At 39.0% G+C, this 17,642-nt stretch overlaps 1 protein-coding gene and 2 long non-coding RNA genes across 4 annotated transcripts in view; 1 reads left to right on the top strand and 2 right to left on the bottom strand.

Moving 5' to 3' along the window:
• The window catches only part of b4galt1l (DP-Gal:betaGlcNAc beta 1,4- galactosyltransferase, polypeptide 1, like), a 37,500-nt gene extending 34,609 nt beyond the window's left edge, over positions 1–2,891 (bottom strand). Inside the window, exons 1-2 of the mRNA XM_076287140.1 lie at positions 1,857–2,891; positions 707–942 (exon numbers count right to left, since the gene is read on the bottom strand). Of these exons, the coding sequence (XP_076143255.1) occupies positions 707–942; positions 1,857–2,151 (531 nt within the window). The 5' untranslated portion in view covers positions 2,152–2,891. The remainder of the gene's footprint in view (positions 1–706; positions 943–1,856) is intronic.
• Positions 2,389–17,642, top strand: part of LOC143125559 (uncharacterized) — a 45,786-nt gene continuing 30,532 nt past the window's right edge. Inside the window, exon 1 of the long non-coding RNA XR_012987277.1 lies at positions 2,389–2,470. This is a non-coding gene — a long non-coding RNA (uncharacterized LOC143125559). The remainder of the gene's footprint in view (positions 2,471–17,642) is intronic.
• LOC143126202 (uncharacterized) lies at positions 4,284–9,346 on the bottom strand. Of its 2 annotated transcripts, none has more exons than XR_012987406.1 (5): positions 8,062–9,346; positions 5,289–5,418; positions 5,045–5,188; positions 4,747–4,801; positions 4,284–4,640 (listed from the first exon to the last, which is right to left on the bottom strand). It is a non-coding gene; the product is annotated as an uncharacterized LOC143126202 (long non-coding RNA). The 2 variants fall into 2 exon arrangements; XR_012987405.1 differs by having other exon boundaries at positions 5,045–5,151.

Genomic DNA, 17,642 nt, shown 5'->3' with positions numbered 1-17,642 from the left:
ATCATCTTATCTTTTATGATAAAGGCAAATCTGGTGGCAGATTATTGCATGAGATATTGACCAGGGGCGTCACTAGCAGCTGAAAACATTCGGGGCTTGGCCCATAGAGTCTAAACGGTTCTCATAATTCACATTTTGCCTGCTTTCTTCTCACTGTTGATAGATTAATCCACCGACTCTAGCCTCATTTGCACCACATTGATTGAATCAATGAGGGAGATTATGTTGATCTCCCTCTCTCTTTTTCCCTCTCCCTCTATCTCACGAAGTAGTCGTACCAAATTATGTTTGATGGTAAGGTTATATTCAAGTATGATCTGCTGCATGAAAGAGAGAGAACATCCGTGTCCTGTTCTGCCTGTATGTTTGATAAATTGCTTCATCTCATCTCAAGGTTTCAATGCACGATCGGAATAATGTTTTTATATTTGTCAATCAACTTTGCAAAATACATTCGGGACTGAAACCCTGGCAAAATCGGCTGACACTGCCTCTGATATTGATGCCGAGGGAGGCCGCGAGCTACCTGTGTGTGTGTGTGTGTTCCTATGTATCTGTGTCATGTTGGTGGCGTCTGATTGAGGATAACTCTTTGAGAGTGTGTGTGTGTGTGTGTGTGCATTCCTATGTATCTGTGTCATGTTGGTGGCGTCTGATTGAGGATAACTCTTTGATAGAGTGTGTGTGTGTGTGTGTGTGTGTGTACCTGATTGATGACATACACCCCATAGTCCAGCTGTTGCCTGCGTAGGATTGGGTGCAGGTAGTATAGCCAGAACTTGAGGTGCTCGTCGCGGTTGCGGAAGGGGATGATGATGGCCACCTTCTGCAGGGCCATGCAGTCCAGCGGCGTGTAGCGCCCTCCCTCATGCAGCTCCGTATTCTCATGCCGCACCGTGTCCAAGCTCACCGGAGACGAGAACTCGATCCGCAACGGCCCAACTGGGAGATAAAGATGGAGGGAAAGGAAGAGAGAAGGGGGAAGAGAGAAAGAGAGGGATGGTGAGAGAGAGAAAGAGAGAGAGAGAGAGAGAAAGGACAGCCGGGGGAGAGAGAAGGAGAAGTCAGGGCGAGCAGACACACTTTACATCACACTGTCTACCATCAGGAAATTCGCACAAGTGTGTATGTGTGTGTGTGAGTACAACAAATCATGGAATGATCAGCAGCATAACAGAAGGTGTGTGTTAGATGCATCTAGTTAACACCCCTGCTCATGTTACAGACACACACACACACACACAGTACATTCAACAGATATGAATTCTAACACTTCTGCCCTGTCCAGTGTGTAACATGAGCACGGTCTCACATGGTGCTATTAAGTGATTTAACGGACCCCAACAGCGCTCATCAGCCGGAGTTCATGCGGATCAACATGTCACACACACACACACACACACACACACACACACACACACAAAGAGGGAGGCGCTGAGGCACGTTAGCAACACTGTTCACAGCTGCATAAACATCTGTGTGTGTGTGTGTGTGTGTGTCAGACAACCAACTAACAAAATCCCTCTCACCCAGAAACCGGGGCAGTCTGTAGTCTAAGCAGATCGCATTGATCTGGGAGCATCACAACAGAAAAAGTAAAATTTTTGATACGGAGACGACACTTAAGTTGAACATGCATGTGTATATACGAGTAATTGCGGAAGGTTTTAGCCAAGAGCCATATTACCAACAGTATGTCGCTGCTGATGGAAACATATGTGACTTATTAACCCCAATATAAGTTAGAGGAGGGTGTGTTAACTCTGTCTGCCCCAGCCTAGCCGCACAGCCAGGAAACATTCTCAAATTATTTTAGCAGCTATCTAAACAAAAAAACTGACCGTCCGTGCACTTACCCAGAAGAGGCGAGGGTTCGGGGCAATACTCCAGAGTTCTGTGCCCCGGTTCGGAGGATTCGGAGAAATTGGACCCTAATGTGACTATTATTAACTCAGACGCGCCAGCGTCTTTTGCCTCGAGTTTACTCGACTCTGTTTTACTGTGACTTTGAGGATTCTGCACAAACGCGAGTCGAAAGTTAACGGACTTGGCATAGTAAACTAAAGTGGCTGAGATGTACACGAAGCAGAAAAAGACAAGCAATTGGCACGTTCTGTGAAGAACGCCGAAATTCACATTTGAATCGCGCATAATTTAAGACAATTTAGTACTATCTAACTACACCAAGAAATGCACCGTTAAATCGGCTGAAGTATCAACGCCTAAAATGTTATCTACCAACGGTAATATCGTTATTATTTCGACTAGTGAACATGTCAGTCTAACTTCACAAGTCAAATATTAGCCCCGTGCCAAGGGAGCTCACGTTCCAAAGACTTCACAATCTTACTAGCTAACGTTACCTAACATAGCTCTCGCTAGCCCACGTATGTCTCATTTTCGGTCGATGGAACTTTTCAAGCGACTTGAACTGTTACTTCCATTACAAGACTTTCTCACGAAGAAGCAGGTAACGTCCTTGACATTTTCGATATACAGTTACACCTACACAAATCCGATTAAATCCACAAACTTTCTCACATTAACAATATTCCTTAGTAGAATGTATTAGTCTTAACAGTAAGACCACCTCAAAAGTTACTTGAAACTAGCTAGCTGGCTAACGCTTCTCTGTGGTAAACGGCGTCTTCTTCCCCAAGCCAGGTCTAGGTCTGCACATCCGCTAACGAGTAACGAGTTAGTTAATCAACTAACATTAGGCTACCATAAATGTTACATTGTAACAACAGCCCAACCTAATTGATTGATAACTGTGACCCCAGGTGAATTATTCGCTAGTTTTCTTCAAAACCCAACCTCCTTACGAAATCCTCTGACTTGTGATGCGAGTCATGCTCATATTTCTGCCGACCTGTGAGTTGCGTTTTCCGGGAGACCCTAGCATTGGGGAGGGGCAAGGCGAAGAGTGGTGGGCGTAAGGGCCACCGGTGGCAATGTAGACATGAAAGAACAGCCTACCCACAGTAGGCTAGGACGCAGCAAAAGTTAGTGGATCTACCATTAGGCTACAATAATTAGTGTACTGATCATGGGTTCGGTTAGGCCCTCTAGATTCGGGAAGTATATTATGTGATGCATTTACAGAATTGTTTTTAATTGTGTCTCCCAGAACCTACATTTTACAAGTGTTCGGGCAGGCTGGTCTATGTGCAGGGCAGGAAATAACTGTAAAATAAGTTCTGGAACAACATGTTCACATTGGGGCAAACATCGCACTAGCTTATTTATGGACACACGTCGCGCCCTGGTGGTTAGAATTGGGCATAGATGGAGTCAGGATTGGATTCAACAAGTCATTCCACCATTCACATGTGAAATAGTAGGCCTACTTAGGTCCCGGTGTTACCAGATATACGGTTTCTGAGATTCTGAGTTTCCATGGGTGGAGTCGGGTGGAGTTTAGCGTGAATATTTATAAACGGAGGTTGTCGTGCGCCCGCGCCTAGAGAGCATTCATGAAGCGTGACTCAAATGGAACTGAAAATGTTGGTAAAGAAGCTACCCAGATAGCAAAATTTGACCGGCCCACCTCTGGCCCACTACCTTGCCTCAGGGTTTTGTGAGTGTTGGCCCAGTTCTGGCTGGGCCTCCGGCCCAACAATGGCCCAATTACTGATAACTGACACAAAGAATTTCCTCTGGCCCAGATGTGGCCCACACACTGCAAAATGACTCTCATTGTTTCTTTTGGCCCAGGTCTGGCCCACACACTGTAAAATGACTCTTATTGGAACTGTTGGCCCAGGTGTGGCCTACACACTGTGAAATGACTCTTATTGTTTCTGTTGGCCCAGGTGTGGCCCACACACTGTGAAATGACTGTCATGCATTCTGTTGGCCCAGGTCTGGCCCACACACTATATAACTGAGTGTTGGCTGAGTGTCGGCTGGGCCTCTGGGCCTGTACTGGCCCACGCACTATAAAACTGATCTGACTGAGTGTTGGCTGAGTGTCGGCTGGGCCTCTGGGCCTGTACTGGCCCACGCACTATAAAACTGATCTGACTGAGTGTTGGCTGAATGTCGGCTGGGTCCCCGGGCCACATGTGGCCCATTAACTACCAAAAGTACTTGAAAATAAACACAAATCCAGAACTAGTAATTAAAAGCACAAGCTACTTTTATTAACAAGTTCGACATACACAACCTTGCAAATAAAACAAACATTTAAAAGTTATACAAGCTTTTACATATATACACTTTAGAAATTAAACAAGTTAAAATATACAATCTACTTTTATCTACAACAATCGACATCTTTCATATACAAAAACACAAACAATTAAACATTTTAAAACTGTATAATGATTCAAAGAAATAAATTATTCTAAATTAACATTAAACATTTACAGAAATATTCTATCTCTCTCCCTCACTCTAAAAGAGTAATTCCATTGTCAGTAGTTGTGGGTTGTGAGTTAAGTGTTGTGCTAGTGCTTTAAATTCTGTATTTTTGTACCATGTACCATGACCTACCCAGCTACATACATGCACACATACTCACTCTCAAAGTATTTTTCAATAGCAGCAACCTTTGCCACCTGCCTTCTCTTTCTGTTGCCGCTTCATTGTTGCCTCCACCAGTTTCAGCAGCACTACCAGCCGGGGGTGTCTCCAAACTGCATTTAGGTATAAAAGAATATTATAAGATCATTATGAGGTCTAAAGCAAGATTTCAACATGTCATCTGTCAGAGACGTTGTTTGTCCACTCAAATATACTTACAGATAGCCACCTCAGCTCTGTGTGGGGATTGATCAAAGAGTTCTTTCCATCCATCCTTCAATTTGAGATGCATGGACAGCATGTCATTTCAAAAGAAAAGAAAAAAATCATTAAACTATTTATCCTTTACTGTCTGACAAAATATTACTAAAGCCCAGTCTTGCCACTCTGCAGCTGTCTTGGTAACACCTCCCTGGTAGTTATTTTGGGCAACATTGACATTGTGTGATTGTTAAATGCTGATATATTACCAATGACAATCATCAAGAGCAAGACATATTTGTCAACACATACAGACCTGAAGCAAAAAGGCTTGTGGACTTCCTTCACAAGAGCCTTGTGGGTGCTCCAGTTGGTTGGCCATGTTTTCAACAGTGCATGTTTCCTGCCCACTCCTGTTCTTTGCTGACATAATATAATGGATGAGGCAAACCAAAACCATCTAAAAATGACACATCACAAAACACAGGCCTAGATGAAAGCTGATGGCTCATCTAAACAAAAACGTATTACTTATTCTATTAAATCAATGTACAACTTACCAAGAGCTCTTCAGGTCTCCTGTTTTTCCAACACAAGAAATGGTTCACACATGTATACACAGGTAGCCTACAGGTAGCCTTCTTCATCCAAAGGAGTGCAGGCAGGTCTCTGGTCAGTGTGGCCTGGATTCTGAGGTGTACATTTAAAAAAAAAGTCACAGTAACGTTAGGTTAATGAAAGTATGTGTTCAAAATGATTACATGATAAACAACCCCTCGGTACAAAATACAGAACGACCTTAAAATACAGATTTTGATGACCTTTACATGACCAGGACAGGACCTACCCTGCTACCATCTCTATCTCTCTCTCTCTCTCTCTCACATAGCAGCTACACACACTCTCTTAAAGATGAACTGAACTGAAAGAATCAACATTGATAATGTGTTGATTATGACAATTAAAAATAAATGACACTAAAAAAATAATTTAAAAAAATCAATACGTAGCCTTTTTTAAGCAACACCAAAATTGCGTTTGTTAGTATTAGAACGCTGCCAGGTTCAATGACGTCACTGGCATGGTAGGACCTGAGAAGTTCTATAGGCAACAGCTGCAGCATATTATGTATACACGAAAATTTGTAATTTTAATGGCATGGGTTACAAATTTGAGCCTGTGAGGGACAGGCCTGTAGTGTCTTGACTACCACTAGATGGGTTTCAGGCTCCAGCTCAACCTTCAGTAGGATCATTTGGGTGAAAATGACTGTGTGGGCGCTGCCGGAGCATGGACACTGGAATCTATCTGTTGCAAAGCAGTGGCGAAACGTAGGGAAAATGTTCAAGGAAGCCAAAGTGACGGGAAAAATGTGTTTATTTATGTATGTGTTTATTTCGGGGGGTATACATTTTGTGCAATGTACAACATAGATACATTTTGTGCGGCACAACATAGGCTACTGTAGACCTAGCCTAGGTAATGTAGAAAACTGGACGAGGGGCGCTTGAGACAGCAACACGCACGCTGTCTCTCTGTCTCCCTCCATCCCTCACACACATACATTGCCTACTGTACATCCTCCACACAACTGCATACTCACTCACCACCACTACATTAGGCCTATGCGAAGGCTACGTGCATATACAAATAAGCTATATAACACGCATTGTCACGTCAATGTAGGCTAACGCAGTATGGACTACTGGCACTAGTAACAGCAACTCACACGGGCTCTCTCTCTCCCTCCCTTGAAACTGTTAAAAACTTCGTTACCCCAAGTTGACCCCAGATACACGGAGGATACACGAGTTTGCCGTTTATTTTAGGCTAACGTTAGTGGAGAGTTTGCAGATTTTTACCTTGTGGATGTTGATATTGCACGAGTCTCTTGGATAGCAGTACTGCGAGTTAAACTCCCTCGCATCAACAATCTGTCATGAGACGGTGAACAACTGGCTTCAGGGTGAGTAGAAAGGGACATTGGATTCTGTTTACAGACCCGCTGTGGTTTAGTTACCAGCTAGTAAAAGCATTATTATCGATCTGTGATATCGTCGGAGTCATGGTTTACTCTCTATGGTCGGAGTGCTAGCTTGTGGAGTTTGACATAAGAGTGTTTCCAAGGTGTTAGCTGCTAGCCCTTTCCTAGGTTGGATCGTATGGTAGCCTATCTAACACTGGACCTCACCTGAGGCTACTTTGAGATATTATTCCAAAGGAGACAGATAGGCTACTGCACTTAAAACTTTAAACGATTGAACGAACCTTCCCAGACTTTGTAATTGCGACCAGTGACTGCATTGAATGAACGAAGCCGAAGTTGAAACTTAGGCTCCATGGCACATAGACTGTGGGCTCGCCTTTCTATGAATTGAAAAAGACTACAAGCTGTTCCACCGAGTTTGCGATAAAGTAAGCAAGAAAAGGGTTTTTTAAGTCAGGATATGGCAAGTCAATGGCATTTATTCGTCCAAAGTTACAGACCAGTTTCCATAGTGCACATCTTATCAATAGTTTGAATGTCGTGTGTGTTTCTGCTCATTGACAAAATAGCGTTCAGTATGATTCATGCCAAATTAATTTCCCCTGTTAAAGTGTTCGCCTTTGTTTCACTAGTTTGGTTTCATTTTGTATAAGATTTTGTGATGTAGGCTAGCCTATGATAAATGGCTTATGGCCAATATGTAACTCAGCTAGGCCTAATGTTAGTTTCCTCAGCCATGTCAGCTAGCCTCAGACTCATTATCTGCTATGGCTGCTAGTGCTAGTGCAGAGTAGCTTACCATGCCAGTGACGTAGCCGATTGTTGAAATCCAACATGGCGGCGCCCGTGTAACAACAACACCACTTTCAACGTACAATTTTATCCCTTTTAATAAATTCAGCCATTTTAATCATTGTACCAATGAGAAGAAATAAAATACATCTGTTATATCACCTTTACTTCAAATTCCAGTTCAGTTCATCTTTAAGGCATACAGTCTCAGTTCTGCCTGCCTAGTGCCTGAAGTTGGATAGATAACGATGAAATGCCCAATTACCAATCGCTATATTCTAAGTCATGCAATACTGGTTAACTGTTAAGCTATTTCTAAAATGATTAGATCACACTTTTCTTTGAAAACCACATAATTATGCAAGTATAGCTAAATACAACACTGAACGTTTTTGACTAACCACCAACACTGACGTTAACGGTAATTAGGCCAACAAAGTAGGCTAAGAAATCATAACGTATGTTACCGCTAGCTTCGTCATCGTCATGGGGGTTAGATTAAAACACCCATTCTTGTTATGCTACTTGTAAAGGTAAAGTTGCATGTTACTTACCACAGGCAGTGTCCAAAACGAGACAGTTTCGCGCCGTCCTGCTGGTTTCAAACTGAACAGTTGGTCTGCTCGTGGCTCTTCCACATGTAATGGGCCGACAGTCACTTTACAGAATTGGGCCATGTACGTTTAGCGTCCGGCTGTCGCTAAATGTTTCATTTTTGCCGCCAACAGCCGCGATACTGATCATTGTTCGTTCCTGAAGTATCGGGCCACACACTGTATGAAATCCGTCTGCCGAGATTGATTCGAAAAGTGGCAGTAGCCCATCAAACCCCAATCGGGCCAAATAAGACACTCAGTAATCAGCCCAACTACTGCGTGTCAGTGTCGGCCCATTCAAGGGGACAGTGCCTCAGCCGACCTGAAACTCCGCCGACAGTGGCAGCACTCAGCCAGGATCGGGCCGACTGTGTTTACTGTGCTTCAGCCGACTCGGACCTCAGCCGACACTGCCAGCACTCAGCCAGAATCGGGCCGACTATGCTTGCTATCTGGGTAGAAGACTACAGCAATTTTAACACGTTTTTGAATGTTGATATGGGTTATTGTGGAAAAACGTGACAATTTCGACGACCACTGGTGGTCGAGTAAGTGTACGATTATGCAATTTGGCGTAGGCTATGTTTTGATCTTGTGTAGCCTAGACAGGCTAGCCTACAGCCTATCAAATTGTCATTACTTTCATTTAGCCCTGTTTAAATGTGCTATTTAGCACTTTAAGTTGTAATGTCAGTGAGACATCATGGTAGATGTCTTTAAAGTGTCAGTACTTCATCTGTTTTTTTGTGTGATGTCCAATGAGTTTCGAGGTTTGGTCATGCATGCTTGCCTACACAAACTAGTTTGACAAATTTTGTGCTGCATTACAATGCCCAGCTACCTCTGTTGCCAAAACAGATCATTAAGGCATGCTTTATTGGACATTCTGATATCTTGGAGTCTCTGAAATAATAAAACTTGTTTTATACAATCATGTTGTTATTGTACCATTAGGGAAGCAGGGCATCAATATGGGCCATGCACTTATAGTATATTGGTTATGTTTATCCATAAAGGTCATAACTACATTAAGTCAATATGCTTTATTACCTTACAAACACTGTCTAGCTTTACATGAATGATGCCTACTTACAGAAGTCCTTAGATACACACGATGAATGGGTTAATGTTATTAATGTGGGGTATGGTCATAGAATCTGTATATTCAAAAGGTAATGGTTACAAATGCAATTAAGTAGTACTTTACAAGAACCTATGTGCTCAATGAGGATGATGGGGGGGGGGACTATAATGTAAAGTTCATCAGATTGAGGTGAATGACTACATATGGGCTGATTATAACAGGTAGTAAACTGGCCCTTCAAACCCCAAATGAGTCATGTGATGGATAAAGGACCCCTGAAGAGTTTTTACCTTAAAATAACGTTTCCAAAATCATTTTGAAAGCCCATACACTCTTAATAGAGTTAATGGCATTTTGAGCAGGTCTTATCGCTTTGAAAGTTTACTGTTCAGGTAGGAACAGAGAAACAGACAGAATTATGTTGCTTTCTTATTGTAGTGCATCATATTATCAAGATGACAAGTTACTTAGTTGCCTGCTGTGATGAAAATATGTTCACCAGTTCTATATGCATGCATGCATGAATTTACATTTTCGACCAAATCTGCTGTTATGTTCTATTCCCTAAGAATATTAGGCTAACTTGGCCAGACTCCCTCTTACAGAATAAAATTAAAATTATTGAAAATAATTAACTGCTGTACAATAGATAGACAGGGCACCCCATTTCTGCCCTTTGAAGGCTGATTACCCAAACTTTATTTTGTATATCCTTATCCTTGCACACAATACTCTGTGGGTATTTTGGTATGATAATATTGTTTTCTTTTACAACTTTGAGTTAATACTGATGTCAAGCCAATGATTTTTGTCTTGAAGATAAAATGTGATTGCTGCCAGGGCTGGTAGGCCTACCACTGAATGTGTAAACTGGCCTGACACTGAAGGACAGTTTATTTGCCCTGGCTGTAAATAACTAATACAATAAATTCTGTTCACAACTTTTTGTGTTTAGTTATGTATAGTAATTCCTATAGATTATGTCTCAGAATAACATATCACATGTGCATGAGGGCAATGACAGGATGCCATTTGTTCAGAGTTAGGACATACACAGGCGTGTAACATGGGCTATTTATTGCACAGACATTTGTGTTGTAGGCTATACAGTGGGTCAATCTGGTGTAGCCTAGGCTATGTTGCTGCCTGGGCTAACATGTCACTACAGATGCACAGAGGCTAGGCTACAATCAAAACGATAAAACATAATAGCCTAGCAAGGCTAGGACTACCATCAAGGCCTACTGTGTAAAAATCGCCAATATCCTTAATGGTAAGCTACCCACTGAATCTGACACAAAGTTTTGTTTTACTGGCTGCGACACAACAACATTGACGCCAAATTGCATCTAAACTCCAACACGACATAGTCATACTTTCCATTAACATGACAACATCCAAAAACGTGTTAAAACGCCACGATCTTCTACTTTCTTTGACAACATTTTCAGTTCCATTTCATCCACGCTTCAGCAATGGGCGTCTAGGTACTCGCGCACGACATCCTCCGTTCATAAATATTCACGCTAAACTCCGCCCTGGAAACTCAGAATCTCAGAAACCGTATATCCGGTAACACCGGTAATTACAGTTTTTCTCGATCGTTTTGATGCTTGTGTCAACATGGTGTCAACTCACGTTCTCGAAACAGTTAACACCCGCGTCTGAACAAAAGCTGGCCAAAATGACACATTTTGCTTACAAAAGGCTGTTACTCTCTCAACACTTAAAACATGTAGCAAAAGCAAATCTTGACTTCAAACAACACATCCTGTCGTCAAATCATTGTGTGATTTCAATCAATAACTAGAAAAGCATTTCCTGAAGGAAATACAGTGCATGAAAATGCAAAAATATGATGTAAAATATCATACAGAGTAAAAACAAACTATATTGGTTGCTAAGTAGATGAGGTTTAATATAGTTGGAATGACTGAACAGCTAAATAGGTGGAAAGTTTAAATGGTTAAATTATTTAGGTAGATAGTTGACGATAACTGACAGTTGGAATGGCTCTAATGTTTGCTAGTAGTTATGCTAACTATGTTAACAAAGATAATAATGTTAACCAAGTTACTATGCTAACTAGCATGCTAACAATGTTAAAATGTTAACTATGCTAACCATGTGACTTAGCTAAATTAGCTAATCATTTTTAGCAGTTTTGCTAAAAATTCTAACTAGCATGCTAACTATGCTAACCATGTTACTTAGCTAACTTAGCTAATCATTTTTAGCAGTTTTGTTAAAAATGCTAACTAACATGCTAACATGCTAACATGCTAACTATGCTAACCATGTTACTTAGCTAACTTAGCTAATCATTTTTAGCAGTTTTGTTAAAAATGCTAACTAGCATGCTAACTATGCTAACCATGTTACTTAGCTAATCATTTTTAGCAGTTTTGTTAAAAATGCTAAAAATGTTAGCAATGCTAGCGATGCTAACTAGCTACAGTGGGTAGGAGTCATAGTTGATGACAAGTAACAGTTACAATGGCTGAACAGTTAAAAAGTTCAGTAGTTTAAAGGGTTAAATTGTTTAACAGTGAAATATTGTAGTGAGGACTTTTATTTTGAAACAGTTTGGCAGAGGAAGCCGTTGAACAGGATGTGTAGTCTTGTGTGACGCCACTTCCACTTGCCTCCATGGGACCTATCTTTCAAAAAAATTTGAACGCCAGTCTATGGCGAAAAAGAAATTATTTTCTGGTCCCGGTTGACTTGTGCCTTGAATTACCCATATGATGTTTGTCAATTTTAAAGACAATTTTTCATGTAAAGACATTTGCAGTTTGTTTCGTAACTATTGAATTACAACATTGTGAAAGATCGTAATTCCAACGACTACAAACCCATCAGTCGCGCTAGTGACGTTAGCTCATTCACAGCCACACTAGATTGTACAAGCATACCAGCAACAGGTCTTAATTGGGCTTTCCTTGCCGATGAAAATACCATGAGTCAGAGGATTAAACACATCAGGTAAGTTGTATTCGTCCATAGACTGTACATTAGATACTGTTAAGTGACATAGCAGGCAGCAAGATGCAACCGTTAACTAGCATAACAGCTATCAGCTAGCTTCTAATCTTATCGTTTCGTTGGTGACGTACATCGTTCGAGACGAGAGATGTAGTCCACTGAGCGGATTCGTACAAAACCAACATAACTTTTGAAGTCTATCGAACAACAGTACTTTCTTGACGTGAAATTTTTTTTTAAATTCACACACATCATATGTGAAATTCGTGGCACAATTCAAACTGGACCAAAAAATAATTGTTATCTCTCCATTAACTCCTGTTCATATTTTTTTGAAAGACAGGTCCCTTGTAGCGGAAGTAAAACGGAAGTCACTGGCACACTCTATAGGGCCAGTTTGTATGCTTAAAGCCTGAGACTGGCAGTTGATGCAGGTGGCCCGAACACCTGCCATAGGATTCTAATTGCTTAACGGCCGTATTGTGATGTCATAATCATAGTGTTAAGTCAATGGGGAAATTTTGATTAGTTTTTAATTAATAGTTTAAAAAGTATAAAAGTTACAAAGCTGAAAAATACATAGCACACATGTCCTAAGTAAGACCTACGTAACATAGTTTGAATGAAGTTTCTACGTTAAACGGTTGAAGCTGCATAAAGTGCGTTAGAAGAAGAAAAATAACTAGAAAAGCATTTCCTGAAGGAAATACAGTGCATGAAAATGCAAAAATATGATGAGTTCATATGGTTAAATTATTTGCTTGGTAGATAAGGTTTACTATAGTTGGAATGACTGAACAGTTAAATAGGTTGATAATTGAAATGGTTAAATTATTTAGGCAGATAGTTGACGATAACTAACAGTTGGAATGGCTCCAATGTTTGCTAGTAGTTATGCTAACTATGTTAAAGATAATAATTTTAACCAAGTAACTATGCTAACTAGCATGCTAACAATGTTAAAATGTTAACTATGCTAACCATATGACTTAGCTAACCTAGCTAATCATTTTTATTAGTTATGATAACTATGCTAATTAGCATGCTAACATGCTAATTATGTTAACCATGAGACTTAGCTAACTTAGCTAATCATTTTTAGCAGTTTTGCAAAAAATGCTAACTAGCATGCTAACATGTTAGCATGCTAACTATGCTAACCATGTGACTTAGCTAACTTAGCTAATCATTTTTAGCAGTTTTGCAAAAAATGCTAACTAGCATGCTAACATGCTAACTATGCTAACCATGTGACTTAGCTAACTTAGCTAATAATTTTTAGCAGTTTTGCAAAAAATGCTAACTAGCATGCTAACATGTTAGCATGCTAACTATGCTAACCATGTGACTTAGCTAACCTAGCTAATCATTTTTATTAGTTATGATAACTATGCTAATTAGCATGCTAACATGCTAATTATGTTAACCATGAGACTTAGCTAACTTAGCTAATAATTTTTAGCAGTTTTACAAAAAATGCTAACTAGCATGCTAACATGTTAGCATGCTAACTATGCTAACCATGTGACTTAGCTAACTTAGCTAATCATTTTTAGCAGTTTTGCAAAAAATGCTAACTAGCATGCTAACATGCTAACTATGTTAACCATGTGACTTAGCTAATCTAGCTAATCATTTTTAGCAGTTTTGCTAACTATGCTAACTAGCATGCTAACATGTTAGCATGCTAACTATGCTAGCATGCTAACTATGCTAACCATGTGACTTAGCTAACTTAGCTAATCATTTTTAGCAGTTTTGTAAAAAATGCTAACTAGCATGCTAACATGTTAGCATGCTAACTATGCTAACCATATGACTTAGCTAACTTAGCTAATCATTTTTAGCAGTTTTGTAAAAATGCTAACTAGCATGCTAACATGTTAGCATGCTAACTATGCTAACCATGTGACTTAGCTAACTTAGCTAATCATTTTTAGCAGTTTTGTAAAAAATGCTAACTAGCATGCTAACATGCTAGCATGCTAACATGCTAGCATGCTAACTATGCTAACCATGCTAACTAGCTACAGTGGGTAGGAGTCATAGTTGATGACAAGTAACAGTTACAATGGCTGAACAGTTAAAAAGTTCAGTAGTTTAAAGGGTTAAATTGTTTAACAGTGAAATATTGTAGTGAGGACTTTTATTTTGAAACAGTTTCTGGCAGAGGAAGCAGTTGAACAGGATGTGTAGTCTTAATAGGGCCAGTTTGTATGCTTAAAGCCTGAGACTGGCAGTTGAAACAGGTGGCCCGAACACCTGCCATAGGATTCTAATTGCTTAACGGCCGTATTGTGATGTCATAATCATAATGTTAAGTCAATGGGGAAATTTTGATTAGTTTTTAATTAATAGTTTAAAAAGTATAAAAGTTACAAAGTTGAAAAATACAAAGCTCACATGTCCTAATTAAGACCTACGTAACATAGTTTGAATGAAGTTTCTACGTTAAACGGTTGAAGCTGCATTAAGTGCGTTAGAAGAAGAATAATAATAACTAGAAAAGCATTTCCTGAAGGAAATACAGTGCATGAAAATGCAAAAAATATGATGTAAAATATCATACAGAGTAAAAACAAACTATATTGGTTGCTAGGTAGATGAGGTTTAATATAGTTGGAGTGACTGAACAGTTAAATAGGTGGATAGTTTATATGGTTAAATGATGTGCTTGGAAGATAAGGTTTAATATAGTTGGAATGATTGAACGGTTAAATAGGTGGACAATACTTAACTTAGTTAACTTAGCTAATGTATTTTTAGTAGTTAGCAATGCTAACATGCTAACTATGTTAACCATGTGACTTAGCTAATCTAGCTAATCATTTTTAGCAGTTTTGCTAACTATGCTAACTAGCATGTTAACATGTTAACATGCTAACTATGCTAACCATGTGACTTAGCTAACTTAGCTAATCATTTTTAGTAGTTTTGTAAAAAATGCTAACTAGCATGCTAACATGCTAGCATGCTAACTATGCTAACCATGTGACTTAGCTAACTTAGCTAATCATTTTTAGCAGTTTTGTAAAAAATGCTAACTAGCATGCTAACATGTTAGCATGCTAACTATGCTAACCATGTGACTTAGCTAACTTAGCTAATCATTTTTAGCAGTTTTATAAAAAATGCTAACTAGCATGCTAACATGCTAGCATGCTAACTATGCTAACCATATGACTTAGCTAACTTAGCTAATCATTTTTAGCAGTTTTGTAAAAAATGCTAACTAGCATGCTAACATGTTAGCATGCTAACTATGCTAACCATGTGACTTAGCTAACTTAGCTAATCATTTTTAGCAGTTTTGTAAAAAATGCTAACTAGCATGCTAACATGTTAGCATGCTAACTATGCTAACCATGTGACTTAGCTAACTTAGCTAATCATTTTTAGCAGTTTTGTAAAAAATGCTAACTAGCATGCTAACATGCTAACATGCTAGCATGCTAACTATGCTAACCATGCTAACTAGCTACAGTGGGTAGGAGTCATAGTTGATGACAAGTAACAGTTACAATGGCTGAACAGTTAAAAAGTTCAGTAGTTTAAAGGGTTAAATTGTTTAACAGTGAAATATTGTAGTGAGGACTTTTATTTTGAAACAGTTTTTGGCAGAGGAAGCAGTTGGACAGGATGTGTAGTCTTAATAGGGCCAGTTTGTATGCTTAAAGCCTGAGACTGGCAGTTGATGCAGCTGGCCCGAACACCTGCCATAGGATTCTAATTGCTTAACGGCCGTATTGTGATGTCATAATCATAATGTTAAGTCAATGGGGAAATTTTGATTAGTTTTTAATTAATAGTTTAAAAAGTATAAAAGTTACAAAGTTGAAAAATACAAAGCTCACATGTCCTAAGTAAGACCTACGTAACATAGTTTGAATGAAGTTTCTACGTTAAACGGTTGAAGCTGCATTAGCTGCGTTAGAAGAAGAATAATAATAACTAGAAAAGCATTTCCTGAAGGAAATACAGTGCATGAAAATGCAAAAAATATGATGTAAAATATCATACAGAGTAAAAACAAACTATATTGGTTGCTAGGTAGATGAGGTTTAATATAGTTGGAGTGACTGAACAGTTAAATAGGTGGATAGTTTATATGGTTAAATGATTTGCTTGGAAGATAAGGTTTAATAAAGTTGGAATGATTGAACGGTTAAATAGGTGGACAATACTTAACTTAGTTAACTTAGCTAATGCATTTTTAGTAGTTAGCAATGCTAACATGCTAACTATGTTAACCATGTGACTTATCTAATCTAGCTAATCATTTTTAGCAGTTTTGCTAACTATGCTAACTAGCATGCTAACATGTTAGCATGCTAACTATGCTAGCATGCTAACTATGCTAACCATGTGACTTAGCTAACTTAGCTAATCATTTTTAGCAGTTTTGTAAAAAATGCTAACTAGCATGCTAACATGTTAGCATGCTAACTATGCTAACCATGTGACTTAGCTAACTTAGCTAATCATTTTTAGCAGTTTTGTAAAAAATGCTAACTAGCATGCTAGCATGCTAACTATGCTAACCATATGACTTAGCTAACTTAGCTAATCATTTTTAGCAGTTTTGTAAAAAATGCTAACTAGCATGCTAACATGTTAGCATGCTAACTATGCTAACCATGTGACTTAGCTAACTTAGCTAATCATTTTTAGCAGTTTTGTAAAAAATGCTAACTAGCATGCTAACATGCTAGCATGCTAACATGCTAGCTTGCTAACTATGCTAACCATGCTAACTAGCTACAGTGGGTAGGAGTCATAGTTGATGACAAGTAACAGTTACAATGGCTGAACAGTTAAAAAGTTCAGTAGTTTAAAGGGTTAAATTGTTTAACAGTGAAATATTGTAGTGAGGACTTTTATTTTGAAACAGTTTTTGGCAGAGGAAGCAGTTGAACAGGATGTGTAGTCTTAATAGGGCCAGTTTGTATGCTTAAAGCCTGAGACTGGCAGTTGAAACAGGTGGCCCGAACACCTGCCATAGGATTCTAATTGCTTAACGGCCGTATTGTGATGTCATAATCATAATGTTAAGTCAATGGGGAAATTTTGATTAGTTTTTAATTAATAGTTTAAAAAGTATAAAAGTTACAAAGTTGAAAAATACAAAGCTCACATGTCCTAATTAAGACCTACGTAACATAGTTTGAATGAAGTTTCTACGTTAAACGGTTGAAGCTGCATTAAGTGCGTTAGAAGAAGAATAATAATAATAATAATAATAACTAGAAAAGCATTTCCTGAAGGAAATACAGTGCATGAAAATGCAAAAATATGATGAGTTCATATGGTTAAATTATTTGCTTGGTAGATAAGGTTTACTATAGTTGGAATGACTGAACAGTTAAATAGGTTGATAATTGAAATGGTTAAATTATTTAGGCAGATAGTTGACGATAACTAACAGTTGGAATGGCTCCAATGTTTGCTAGCAGTTATGCTAACTATGTTA

The sequence above is a fragment of the Alosa pseudoharengus genome, unplaced genomic scaffold, assembly GCF_046254945.1.
Source record: "Alosa pseudoharengus isolate Yale_2024_CS ecotype anadromous, Long Island Sound unplaced genomic scaffold, YU_APseudo_1.1 YU_APseudo_1.1_scf_16, whole genome shotgun sequence".
Lineage (NCBI taxonomy): Eukaryota > Metazoa > Chordata > Actinopteri > Clupeiformes > Clupeidae > Alosa > Alosa pseudoharengus.
Note: the sequence above shows the minus strand (reverse complement) of the source record. Positions and strands in the feature narration are given on the sequence as shown.